Raw genomic sequence first — 13,779 nt, 5'->3', positions numbered from 1 at the left:
CGCTTTGTGCGATTTCTTCCAGGCAATAAGGTGAGGAAACCAATATAAAAATAGAGGTTTCCTTACAAGTTATATTTCTATAAATACAAAGTTTTACATGTTTATCACATTTACAAATGCATTTGCAAAATTCAATACAAATCATACAAAATTCTTCAGATTCAAATTCTTGCAGCCAATGAATCCGAGAGGTCCTTTTAGCAACAAACCTAATTACAACAGGAATTTCAGAGTGCTGCTTATCAGCATTTCAGTAGTGTTGATACTTTGCAATGAATAATACAACTTCATATAAGCAATTGTAAGAGCACAGGAGAGAAACATCTAATGCCTTATCTGTATCAAACAGCCAGTAGCACTAAAATAATTATTACATGACTAGTATACTTAAAACAAATGTACATTTTTACAATTTATAAGTTTTGCTCTTCTTCTGTCTGTAATGAGTGAAATAGATTAAAAGTTTGACATGTATGAAAACATGTGTTGCATGTGTCCCATATTTGTTAAAATTATTATTGCTTTTTTGTGTCTAAACATGCTATAGACAGACCATAAGCAGTTTAATAACTCAGATTTGTTTAATAAGTTATACCTGCGGGCCTAGCACCGAAAGCACGCGACTCTTTCTCGCCGCGACAGAGATCGTCTGTCTCTTTCTGTGCAGTACTGTGAGAGAGTGACTGGTGACGTATGTCGAGACGAGAAACAGTCGCGCGCTTACGGCGCTAAGCCCGCTGATAATAATTTATGAATTTCTCTTTTTATATTTTTAGACGTATGACAGGCCCCCTTCCCCCATCAGTGGGCATTATTACTCATTATAAAATGAATTCACAAGTTAATTAATTAACCAAATTCAAAAAAGGCGGTTATCAATTTGACCTGTATTTTACATCTAGCACTTTATGTATCTGCGATTAACACAGTATTTGTATCATCCATTATCCAATACTCTTACTTTTGACCGTTTATGACAGAGCCTATGATTAATATTGAAACGTAATTGAAGTCAGCCCCATGCCTGACTCTTGCAGTAATGGAGGACTAGCTTGCCGTCGGTCCCAAAACAGTCATACAGATTCTTTACTATCTGATCTGGTGACGGTGCAAATGTTTGGTTTACGTACAGGAACTGAAATGATAAAATATGTTTTTTTAAGGGTAACAATTGACAGATATTGTAAGAGTTCATAATTTATTTAATGCTTTATGTACAATGGAAGCCTGATCCAGCCTATTGGTTTTTCAGCATGCTTCATATAGGATGTTATAATGATTAATAAGTTAAGTACATGCAAAATTTGAGTGGACTATGTGATGGTCAAAATAAATAAAAACAAAATATAGATATAATTAGTGGTATTGGATCATGCTATCATGTTTGTCATTATGTTATTAGAATTATATTTGATCATGTTATAATATGTCATCAATTAAAATGTTCTTCATACAAATAGCACACAGGCAACTTACATAAAACAAACACATTTCTATAAACAGTGTAATTCTCTCGGTTTATAAATGTTCTTACCAACTTTTCGTCAGGTTCTAGCTTGAGATATTTCTTCACAAATTCCATAATCCAGCCTATTGGTTTTTCAGCATCTACTGCCCATTTCTTCTTCTTCATAATAGGCGCATTGCCTGTCGCTTTTAGTAAAATGTCAACTGCAAACAAAGGTTTTTGTTTGTTATAACTGGGTATAACCAAACAGACAGGCTAAGGTAACCAAAAACTACTAAAAATAAGCTGTGTCAGCAGGTACGAAATCTTAAATCCTGGCGAAGGTCTAAAAAAGGGAGCATATTGGGTAGTTACCTACTATAGAGATTGTAGAATGAAAAATACATACTCTTAACTTTGTCCGTTTTTACAGAGTCCCCATTTTCTTTCTGATCACTGTCGACTTTTGAATTCTCTGTTACACTAGACAATTCCTGCTGTGATACTTCTTCAGAAGACTTTTCGTCGCTCATTGTGTATGTCAACAGTAAAAGTAAAAAATCTAAATGAATTTCCAATGAATTTCCCAAAAAAAAAAACACTTCAGTACTCCGCGAAAAAGGCGAAAGTGACAGTTTATTTTTTAATTCTTCGCGTATGTTTAAGAAGAAGAAAGATTCTCCTTAGAGCCATGTTGGGTATTACAGTTATTTTTTTTCTGTCTCTAGATTTAACAACCAACATGTATTGCATGGGAAATCACTTTCTTGATTTCCTCTAGATCTAGTCCATTCGCCAATCCAATGAGTAGGTAGTAACCAAGTATACTTCGTCTTTGAGTAGAAATTAAAATATTTAAATGGTCACAATTGTCATTCCATTCATTTCAGGGCTGCCAGATGTACGATTTAAATCGTACTCGTACGATTTTTTGGCATTTCTACTCATGTACGATCGCAAGACTACGATCGTACGGAAAATGACAGCGTTTTACCTAATAATAAAACGCTTATTAAATAACTTACCTTATTCGAAACCTATTTTATGAGAGTGGCAACACTGTCTTCTTTCTGATTGGTCACAGGTATACCTGTCCCTTTCTAGCATGCTTGTCCTTTTCTACCCCTTCCACCAGGCGGGGGCATTCAAGTGGTATTGAATGCTGTATGTCATTGGCATTTTTCGAGAACATAATAATTATGATTTAAATAAAAAACACCAGGTAGTATTAGAAATTTTAGGTTTCGAATAAGGTAAGTTATTTAATAAGCGTTTTATTATTAGGTAAAACGCTGTCATTAAACAACTGTACCGTTATTCGAAACCTATTTTATGAGAGCCTGTTTGTTATCGCCTGGTGGAAAATCGCCAATGTGTGTAATAACTATTAAGTGATGTATTGGAATTGCAAAGTGTATATTTATTATCAAAGCAGAAGAACATTGTGAAGGTTAAAGTGAAATCTAAACGACTTTATAGATGACAAATTAAAGTAGGTAGGTTGGCCAGTGTTACATTTTTACGGCTTTTGTATTATAATAAAATAAAAAAAAAAGGGTGTTTATTATGTAAATAAAGTTGTTTTATTTCAATCAAAACTTAATATAATTTGTGAATAAAAACAAAAAGCATCATTTCTTTAGTGGGATCATAATGTTACAATAATGTTTAAATTAAGCTTTAAATTATAATGATTGAAATGCGTTAGATAGAAAAGGAAATGCATTATTCGTCCTAATTTCCCGGCGGTAAAATTTTGCAAATGTATTGGATGATCTCCAGTTTCCTCGGCTAAGTATTTCGTCCACTGGAAAATTAAGAGCCCAACTCTTAGAAGCTACAGCTGGCCTTGTACTGCCAGCAGAGGCTTTTATACCTGCCTCTTGGAGGAGGGTTTTCACCCATCGGCCAATGACCGTACTAGATGCAGCTTTTGGAGCACCGCATATTGTTAAAAACAAGTTTGGGATTTTGCAGGCATCTCTTCTAGTTTTAGACAATCTAATCAATGTTTTTATCCAATAAATTGGATTAAGAGCGTCATTTTCGGTACACTGTAGTCTCCATCCTGATTGCCTATAATCATAACAATCTGTTTTGGATCCATATAAAGGCCAAAACGTGGCGTGATCGTCTGAAATAGAGAAATTTTCAGGGTCAATGGTCAAGAGTGTGAGATCGTGCACTCGACGTCCGGAGCAAAGCAGTAGTATGCAAGCGGTTCTTTGTGAGCACTCATATAAACTCACGTTGTCAGATCTGAAATTGTTACATAACCAGGTAGCCAGGTCGTCTATGTCCCATACTGGAGGTTTATTGTTACATTTAGGCTTTTGTGCTGATATTGATTTCAAAATGCGTTTAACCAAAGGGTGTGAGCCAAGTTGTTGGTTTTCAGGGTTACTTAATGTCGAAATTGCTGATTTATGGAAAAGTATGGTATTGTAAGCGAATCCATTTTTCTGGTACAGATCCGACAGAAAACGGGCAAGGTCTGAGCCTGATGGAGAGTTAATTTTAACTCTGTGTTCTTTAGCCCACTTACACCAGCGAATCCATGCTGACTTATATGACCTTTTGGTCGATTCGCGCCAACTTTGTTGTAATAGATTGCGTTGTTCGGAGGTCCATTCTACCAGAGCTTCATCCCACCCCCACACCTCCATATTTCTAGGGTGAGTTGGTGTACCTGCGGGGGAGGTCGCCCCGTCATTGTGTCGATTAACACCGTCTGTAGGTTTTGTATTGCAATCGGCGGAGCTGTCGCCCGTTTTTTCAAGTCGGGACGCCAATATGCTCTCTCCCAACGTGGAGCTACTACTAGGTATATCCCTTTTGCTTGATTTAGATGACAGAGCACCTTGGGTACTAGGAAAGGAGGTGGGAATATCCATGCCAGTTTGAAAGTCCACTGTTGAGAGAATGCATCTATTAGAGACGCATTCTTGTCTGTTGAGTCCAGAGTTGCATATCTTGGTACTACGTGCGCTCGATTTGAGGCGAAAAGGTCGATCTCGGGTGTTCCCCACTTTATGAAAACTTCTTGAGTTAGAGCAGGTAGAAGGTGCCATTCCGGGTGTGGGTAGCCCCGCGAGAGATGGTCCGCTTCGACATTGTATCTGCCGGGCAGGTGATGAAGACTCAGACGTATGTGATGGAGTTGAAGAATGTGAAAAATGCGATATGTTAACTCCATCAGGGGCCCCGACCTGGTGCCCCCTTCGTTCTTGAGGTAGGATAAAACCGTGACATTGTCGGATTGGATTGAGATCGTAGACCTTCTCAGAATATGACCGTACTTTTCTAATACACGCAATATTGCAATCATTTCCTTTTGATTGGAGTGTAACGCCTTTTCTTGAAGGCTCCACTGATCTTGCATTTGTATACTGTCTAGCTGAGCACCCCAACCCAGACCTGAGGCATCCGTCGATAGATAGTGACTTGCAGGTGGGAAATGAATGGGTGAATGGTTTTTGTAAGATTTCATCCACCATGTTAATTCCGATATTATTTCTAGCGGAAGAGGTAACTGTCGGTGCGGGTTCCCGTTTAACAAAAGATTTAAAAAATTTAACAGGTGTCGATAATTCAGTCGACCGTACGGGATCACAATACTTGAGAAATTTAGTGTTCCTATTAGGCTCTGTGCTTCCTTTAACGATAAACTTTTCTTGGATAGGATTTGAGTTAGATATTTTTGGATCCGTATTTGTTTTTCTACTGGAAGGTATTTCATGTTTCGGAAAGTATCCCATCTTATACCCAGAAATTGAATGTCCTGTTGTGGGGTTATAATCGATTTTTTGAGGTTCACTTGCCATCCTAACGACCTTAACAGCCCCACTACATAGCTTACTTGGACCTGAAGGGTTTTTGGATTCGGATGAGCCAACAAAAAATCGTCTAGATAAATTAGTATACGAATACCTTGACTCCTGAGAGTTTGACCGATCCAATTGGTTATCGTAGCAAATACCTTCGGCGCTGTAGCCAACCCGAACGGGAGGCAAGTCATCTGAAGAAGTTCGCCTTGAAAAATTAGTCTCAGAAATCTTCGATGACTGTGCGATACTGGCACATGGAAATATGCATTGGCCAAATCTATTTTTGCTAGCCAATCCTTTGGCTGTAAAAAGGTGGAGACTTTTTGCTGGTTTATGAGTTTGAATTTGCTTACAAGTATGAATTGGTTTAACCGCCGCAGGTTGAACACTGGTCGATAGGATCCATCGCTTTTGGGTGTGAGAAACATACTCGAAAGGAAGCTTAGAGAATCCGGTGCCTTCTCCAGTACTCTCATCTGTTTTAGAGCTTTTATTTGTGCCTCCATTTCTCTTGAGAATGGTACGGAAACACCTTGACGCAATAGGTTCGACCTGTGCATTGGGGGTATTTTTATAAATGGTATGCGATAGCCCTGTCTTATCATTTTTAAAATCATATTCGGAGCATTTAGATGCTCCCAAGCCTGATAATAGTGTTGTAGGCAGCCCGCTTGAAAAACTGAGTCACGATTTGCGCTTTCCACGTCCACCACGTGATGCGCTCGTGTTGAATTGTCGAGCCGTATTATCGTCTCCGAGCCTCGGACCTCGGGGCCGAAAAGTCTGCCCCATTGAGGGTAATCGATTAAAGGGTGGTAGAGGTTGATTATAAAAGGGAACTGCCGCTTGAGTCGGCATTGTGTACGCAAAAGGATACGTCATATGCATATTAGGAGTCAAACTTTGAGACGTACTGGGGCTTGAATGAAAACCGGGTTGTTTTGTATTTTTTGATTGTACATTTGATGTTGAGGGTTTTGTACCCTGAGGTCTCAAAGGCCAAAATACTTTTGTCACCCCCCCGTTTTTATCGATCGTAGTGGTAAGATCGGTGGGTGTAAATAGAAATTCACAAGATGGGGGTATTTTGTTAAGACTTGACTTAACAAACTTATCTTTGACAGAACGTAATATTGAGTTTCGCCGTTGCTGTATTACTTCAGCTCGGTGTCCGCAAGACATTTGAAGCAAATCGTTAGAGATTTTTTGAAAGTTATTAGAAAATATTTCCTTGATTTTATTTTCTAGGCTAGGAATTTCCAACACGTCACATTCTTTTACCCATGAAATTAATTCTCGAAAACCGTTTTCGACGGATTCCTGTTGCTTTAAGAGCCCTTGTGTGATAGCAGCAAAGCCTCTCTCGGTCAGTACTAAGCTATGTTGTTTATCATAGGGCTTTATTTCATCATTAGCTTCTAAGTTTGTAAACCCAGGTGTTGAGCAATATCGCTTTTGTGCATCCGAGTAACGCACATCAGACCATTCGGGTAAACCAAAATGTTGTACAGATTTTAACTGCTCTAAGCGTTGTAGTTCCGTTTTTGACATAACGGGTTCTTTAAGGGTTGTATTGAACTTAAACGAGAATACCTCTTGAGGAGAGGTATTTTCTGCGATAAGCACGTCACTTTGAGGGGTTGGTGTGACCGCCTCAGGTGTAATATCATGAGGGGTTGGATTGACCGCCTCTGGTAAGAAAGATTGAGGGGTTGGATTGACCGCCTCTAGTACGAGATATTGGGGGGTTGGGTTGACCGCCCCTGACAGATTTTGTGTAGATGGCGGGGCAGGAGCCTCCGCCTCGGGATATAAATCACCACTGGTATCCAATGACAAGGCGTCATCTTCATCGTCAGCGTAGTCGTTATCTCCCAAAGAATTTTGCTGGACGAGTGTTTGTAAAAAATCTTGAATTTGGCTAACCTGTTGTGTCAGATTGTAAATAATGTTTGGATCGAAAGACATCCGTTGGCGCTTGTTGTCAGTCGCGTCTTGTTGAAGCTTGCGCTTAGTCCCCGTCGGTCTCGGGGGTACCGATAAGGGACCATGCTCAGGATTTGTATTCTCCATCGTAAACACTCGTTATTAAAGTTTTTTTTTTTTTTTTTTTTATATAATTGAACTTAGTAATAAACGGCAAAAACCGTTAGAAAAATAAAAAATTATAAAGGTAACTAATGAAAATATTTTTCTTACTCGACCGCTCAGTTCGAAGAACAAATCGCCAATGACATACAGCATTCAATACCACTTGAATGCCCCCGCCTGGTGGAAGGGGTAGAAAAGGACAAGCATGCTAGAAAGGGACAGGTATACCTGTGACCAATCAGAAAGAAGACAGTGTTGCCACTCTCATAAAATAGGTTTCGAATAACGGTACAGTTGTTTAATGTACGATTTTTCGGTACCTGGCAACATTTCGTAATAAAACAAATGTGTTACTCCGGCAGCTTTGATTTTTTTCAACGTTGCAGGCATTTTTTAATCACAAGTGCAGAAAAAATTAAAAAAGATACGATTTAGATGGCGCCATTCTATCGGAACTGGACTGTCTTGAAACTACCAATGCTGTTTCCAGTAATTACAGTAAAAAGTACCGACGTTACTGCCACTCATGATACTGGTTCCAAGAATAATAAAACCCGAGGACATGCAAGTGATGCAGGCGATAGATGACGAATAGCGCAGTTTTCCGAATAAAAAAAAAGAAAATTAACCTCAGAAAATTAGTATAAGTATAATAAACAGTTTTATTGCATTATTTTTCTGATTCTTAACGAATTATTCTCATTTTTCATAAAAACTTTGAACTTTTAAGTTGTACTATCTTTTCATTTTAAAATTTCCTTGGAATACGATTTTTTTGTAGTTGACGTACGATCATGCCTTTTTTTCATCTGGCAGCCCTGATTCATTTCATTCATTCATACACAAAAAAAAACATTTTAGTGTGGCTTTTCGGCGGGAAACGGGAACGGGACAGTTGCTTTCTTCATTGAGTAATCTAAATAATTAATACGAAGTGGTGTTTTGTGGTTAATGATCGCATTAAGTTAGTCGGAAGACATTCGCGAGTGTTATTATATTGGAGTATTCAATAAACAAAGTGTATCTGCCTATTTTCGCTTCGTGTCGGGAAGCCGCTTCATAACTCAAAAGTTTATGCGGACTTTTGAGTTAATTCGTTTGGGGTTCGGAGTAGGAGTCTACTCCGAGGGTGGGGGCTTAGGTTTCATCATCATCACCTTTCATCATTTCATTAATCATCAAGAAAAAAAAATACGTAAGACATGGCTGTATGGGCATAGTTCCCTTTGCCTTACCCTTCGGGGAAAAACAAAACAAAAAAAAAAAAAAAACATTTTAGTGTCAAATTGTCGTTGTTTGTCACATGTAGGAGACGACAAATAATTGTATAATTCTTAGTTTTCTTACAAAGGAAATAATCGAATTGTACTCCTTGCGTTCTGCTAGGCTTTTAAAATACGTGACACCGTGGTCTGGGGTCTACATCAAGTTAAATAAATATCACTACGTCTGCAATTATCGATTCAGTGCAACCAAAGTGTATAGTGCAGTTTTCTTAATTATTGTTGTGCTCAAAGGTGCATTATACGTATTCGTATTATATTTTTTTAAAACCCAAAGGGATAAGTGCCCGATTGATTGACTTGACTGCCCCTGAAAAAGGTAAAGGTGTATAATATTGTATCTGAAGGTAAAGGTAAGAATCATATTCGTGTTATAGATTTATAAAAGGTACAAAAGATTAAAATACTTACGTAGGTCATGTTTTATCCAATATGTCTACTTAATTTTGTGGCTTTTTTATTATGTAAACATCTTAAACTAGCCCATTTCAAAACCAGTTTCTTGTATTACAGATTAATAATTACAAATATTTTTTGGTGAATTGGCAGTCACTAAGTAAGCGTGTCCTACTTTAAGCTGCATAGTCGCTTATCAACAGGTGGGATTGTGGTCAAACAAGAAACTATAGTAAAAAATATAATATATAATGAGTGCCAGGATGTGGTATACAGCACAGGATGTAATGAATGATTTGGCAGAGCATACAGGGATTAGAATTGGCGATTTCGAAGAGGAATATATTGTTAGAGGGGAGAAACCACCACCACCAAGGGCACCTGAAGAAGGTAAGGTTTTACTCCAGTATATCTAGCTGAAAAAACTTGTGTATCACCAACAGTATTTAGTAAGAATGAAGTTATTATTATTTCAAATATCTTAGGAACTGTAGTGGTTAAGATTCCCATTAAGTAATCCTAAGATACTTGTGGTGGAAATGCCCAGCATAAACATTACTAATAAAATACCAACCATAAATTTCAATAATTTTAAATATTTAAAGTTTTAGACATGTTTAAAAATTATAAAATGCCAATATTACAATAGAAACAATTTTAAATGCCACCTGACATGTTTTAATTTTTAATATATTATTTCTTCATTTATTAAAAGATTTATTACCATTAATTAAACACTAAGTGAAATACAATAAAAAGCACATAGTAAATTACAATGATTTAAAATTAAAGTAAAACAAAACACATAAAGTTACAAAAAATATATTTACATTATTAAATTAATAGATAAATATGTATATATTTATATTTAACCATGTATATTTATAAATCTTATTATTTTTTTTTCACAGATTAGATTTGATTTGATTTGATGTATTTATTTAGCATCTAAAGTATTCAATACACAAAGTCATTATAGGTACAGGCCTATTGCGACATACGCAAACAATATACTTATTAACAATATGTATTTCTATAGTAGTTTCCAACTAGTCAAATCAGTAACTTTTTACTAAATGTCAAAACACGAAATTATTATGGAATTTGTATGAAAATTACGTCACATGTTGCTGTGACGTCATGGAAAAACGTGACAAAATGTCGCATTTATTACAATTTTCATTATTAAAATTCATAAATAAATTAAATAGAAAAAAGAAAATGTTTTTTGTCACCTTTAGATCTGACTTTATTTAGTAATCAGAATTTCATAATTAAATGTTGATATAGGACACTACCCAATACACCTAGACATCTGTATACAAACAATCTCTTTCTGTATATAGTTCAAGAATGGCCTTATCATATAGAAAGGAATTTTTGAAACAATATTTTTTCTTTTTAGTTTTAAATGATGAGTTTGAGTTACGATTTGGAAGAGATGATGCCCCACCTCCTTCAAGTGGCAACTTAACACCAGATTTGGCTGGCATCACGCACATGCTACGATTGGTAAGTCATACCTTACATTACAATGTACTTGCATTTATCTGTCATACCATTACAAATGACATGAGACGGCGGTTACAAAGATTCTAATCGGAATAATGGGTGTTAGATAATTTTATTTTAAATTTATTTCAACAAATAATAATAATTAAAAAAATACCTAGGGTTTAGAGTACATAAATAAATAAAATAAAATAATGTTTATTGTGATCCACAGGTTTACATAACACAATTATAAAACCCTAAAAGCATCTTAGATTTAGGACATTTGACCTACTCCTTTTATTTTTATTAGGTTTAAAAAAATGAAAAATAAACTCATTTTTATGTAGACTGATGAACAAGATAAACAAAAAAATATATATTTAAAATTACTTGAAAATATATATTTAATATTAATTAACCTATCTAAAATTATCATCGTTTCAGGAATCAAATTTTTCTCATGTTTCCAAAAAATAAAAAAAATACTGTAACACAGTATTTTAAAATAACAATAATACTAAAACAATACCTAATATTAAAATTTGTGACATGGTTTTATAAGTAGTATTTAAATTTTCTTAAATGTCATCTAGGCGTCAAAATCGGGTAACAGCTAGAGTCTGAACTAGCGTGGTTACAGTCATGAGAAATATCATGTACCCACTTTAGAACCCTATCGCACTATCATATTTGACATTTAATGATACTTACGCTTTAATTTGTCAAAAAAGTTAATGTGACTTGGTTTATACATCATCATCATCAATTATGTACTCGTCATCCTAACATTATCCAACCAGTAATTTAATAACATTATTACAAATAAGAAATCCTTACAGGTGGACACTTTTGACGCTCCTGGAGACCAAAAGAAAAAAATAGAAAAAAATGAAATACCAAAGGAAACTGCTCTAGAACAGAGTATAATTATAAGCAAATTGAACCCAAACGTGCATGAATTTGTTCCAAAGTCATTACAGACTGTTAATCATGTGAATAAAACAATCTTAAAAAAAGATGAAAGTAACAATAACAATGAAAATATTGATAAAGAAACGTTCGCTACGGTGCATAATGAGCACGTGAATGATATTGAAGATACTGAAAAACATATGGTGGCTGCTCTTAAAAGTAAAATTATTGCAGCTTCTAAAGACAATAGTTTAGAAAAGAAACGCGACAGAAATGTCGCTATAGCTGCACTAGTGCGGCTGAACTCGTCAGCACCAGAGTCGCCAAAGAGGGTTATTGAACAATCGGCACAAAGGACACCAAAGCCGACGCAACAGCCCGAAACTACGGACTTTACGAAAACTATTTCACCAAAACCCATAGTGCTATTCACTCCTGAATATTTTGTCGGAGCTAGTCGCTCTCCGACGGCGGTAACAATGGACACAAAACCACCACTACTTACTCCAACCTCGTCAGGTTCTATAGACTCGTTAGACCCCCAAGTGAAACAATCTATAGAAAAGGTTAGCAACTGGCTAAGCGGTCCAGATAAAAAAGTCGCTAAGAAGCCTATGGTGCCACTAACGGAACCGATATCATTTAAAAAGAAAGATTCCGCCGCAACTATGTCCTCATGCTCTGATGTTAGTAAAAAGAAAGAGTCGCCATATGCGGCATTCGTTCCATCGGAATATGCTACACAACTGGCAAAAGCTTATCGAGCTAAGGAAGAACAAAAAAAGGAAGAACAGAATATGGCCCCAAAAACCATATGGGATAAATTAGAGAACGATTTGAAAGCTAAGGATGAATTAATTAAAAAACGTAGAAGTGAACAAGCTACAAATAGTGCAAGCAATCCATCTTCTAGTTGTAGTAGCTAAACATACATTCTTCAAAGGCTTTAATTGTAACTAAATGTTTCTGATTTAATAATTATGTTATATATTTTTAAATTATTATATACATGGTGAAAAAATGTGCACATTCCCCCTCCGGTTGATAGAGGGGCGGCCTATGCTCAGCAAAGGGACGTATATAGGCTATGTTTTCAGGATAATGCTCAAGTTGACAACTCGTGTCCTTTTAGACGCGACAATTTATTGAATTTTAAAATATATTTTTATATTACTTTCTGTTATGATCTATCATTAGCTTTAAGAGATTCTATTTTCCCTATATAAAATACTATTTTACATTAATTTATAAACTAAACTTTAAGCCCAAAATTTTATTATTATTTGTGAATGTTCTTATGGTGTTTTTAGACTACAACTTCCTACACTTTGACGATCATTTTACGAATCAAGAAGACAACCGCGTCCAATGATGACAAAACAAGAATTTGTGTAGAAATACAAGCGTATGACGTTAATAAACGTGGTCGTAGATGCGTCATATTCTTTGTTATTATGATTCGTAGTTAAAATTGTTAGATCAGTCAAAAAGAAACATGAGATTGATTTTTCAAGTTCTTGTAGCATCATCGGCGGAGGATCTTCAGTACATGGTATCTCTAATGGTAGGTGAATTACAAAAGAAGGGTATGAGAGTGAATGTTAATAAGACGAAAGTTTTGGTGATGGAAAGAGAAGAGAATATGTCTGAGTGTAGAATTATGATTGGGGATGAAATAGTGGAACAAATGAGTTAATTTGTGTATTTGGGTACTATGTTTACAAGGTTTTAAGTTTACGCGGTTATTATCATAATTAAAGCATGACGGGATGTCATCCCGTGATCGTGGCACTTGCAACAGTGTCGAAATATCGGGAGTCTCATATCCCCATTTAAACGCGGTAAGAACCCGTTATTATGTGCTTTAATTATGTTTACAAGGGATGGTAAATGTGATGAAGATATAGAAAGGAGGGTGAGATTGGGTAATTCAGTGAATGGGGCAATGCATGCAGTTGTTAGTAGCCAATGTATCTCGCAAGATGCCAGGATAGCTGTTCACAATGCAATACTTGTCCCTACGCTGAAGTACGGTAGTGACTGTGGGTATGGCAGAAGAAGCATGAAAGTAGGATTAATGCCGTAGAAATGAGATCTTTGCGTAGCATCTGCGGTTTGAAATTGAGTGATAGAGTGAGAAACAGTGTGATAAGACAGAGATGTGGTGTAAAAGATGATAATATAGTGACTAAGATTGAGAAGGGAATGTTAGGTTGGTTTGGACACGTAGAGCGGATAAAGGATAATAGAATTGCAAAAGCGGTATATAAAGCGAAAGTTGATCGTAGGGCTGGCAGAGGAGGACCGAGAAGGACTTACATTGACCAAA

General features: G+C 36.2%; 2 protein-coding genes across 3 annotated transcripts; one reads left to right on the top strand and one right to left on the bottom strand.

Annotated features, from left to right (window-relative positions):
- Positions 1–57: 57 nt before the first annotated feature.
- On the bottom strand, positions 58–2,177 carry LOC126369283 (autophagy protein 12-like). Its single transcript, XM_050013642.1, has 3 exons — positions 1,857–2,177; positions 1,535–1,671; positions 58–1,135 (listed from the first exon to the last, which is right to left on the bottom strand). The coding sequence occupies exons 1-3, from the start codon at positions 1,978–1,980 to the stop codon at positions 1,013–1,015; spliced, it is 384 nt and encodes a 127-aa protein (XP_049869599.1). The 5' UTR covers positions 1,981–2,177; the 3' UTR covers positions 58–1,012.
- Positions 2,178–8,654: 6,477 nt separating this feature from the next.
- LOC126369245 (uncharacterized) lies at positions 8,655–12,990 on the top strand. Of its 2 annotated transcripts, none has more exons than XM_050013589.1 (4): positions 8,655–8,995; positions 9,162–9,434; positions 10,450–10,556; positions 11,378–12,990. In XM_050013589.1, the coding sequence occupies exons 2-4, from the start codon at positions 9,296–9,298 to the stop codon at positions 12,374–12,376; spliced, it is 1,245 nt and encodes a 414-aa protein (XP_049869546.1). In that variant the 5' UTR covers positions 8,655–8,995; positions 9,162–9,295; the 3' UTR covers positions 12,377–12,990. The 2 variants fall into 2 exon arrangements, with proteins under 2 accessions (XP_049869546.1, XP_049869545.1); XM_050013588.1 differs by having other exon boundaries at positions 8,655–9,001.
- The last annotated feature ends 789 nt before the right edge of the window (positions 12,991–13,779 follow it).

The sequence above is a fragment of the Pectinophora gossypiella genome, chromosome 8, assembly GCF_024362695.1.
Source record: "Pectinophora gossypiella chromosome 8, ilPecGoss1.1, whole genome shotgun sequence".
NCBI classification, from domain to species: Eukaryota; Metazoa; Arthropoda; class Insecta; order Lepidoptera; family Gelechiidae; genus Pectinophora; species Pectinophora gossypiella.
Note: the sequence above shows the minus strand (reverse complement) of the source record. Positions and strands in the feature narration are given on the sequence as shown.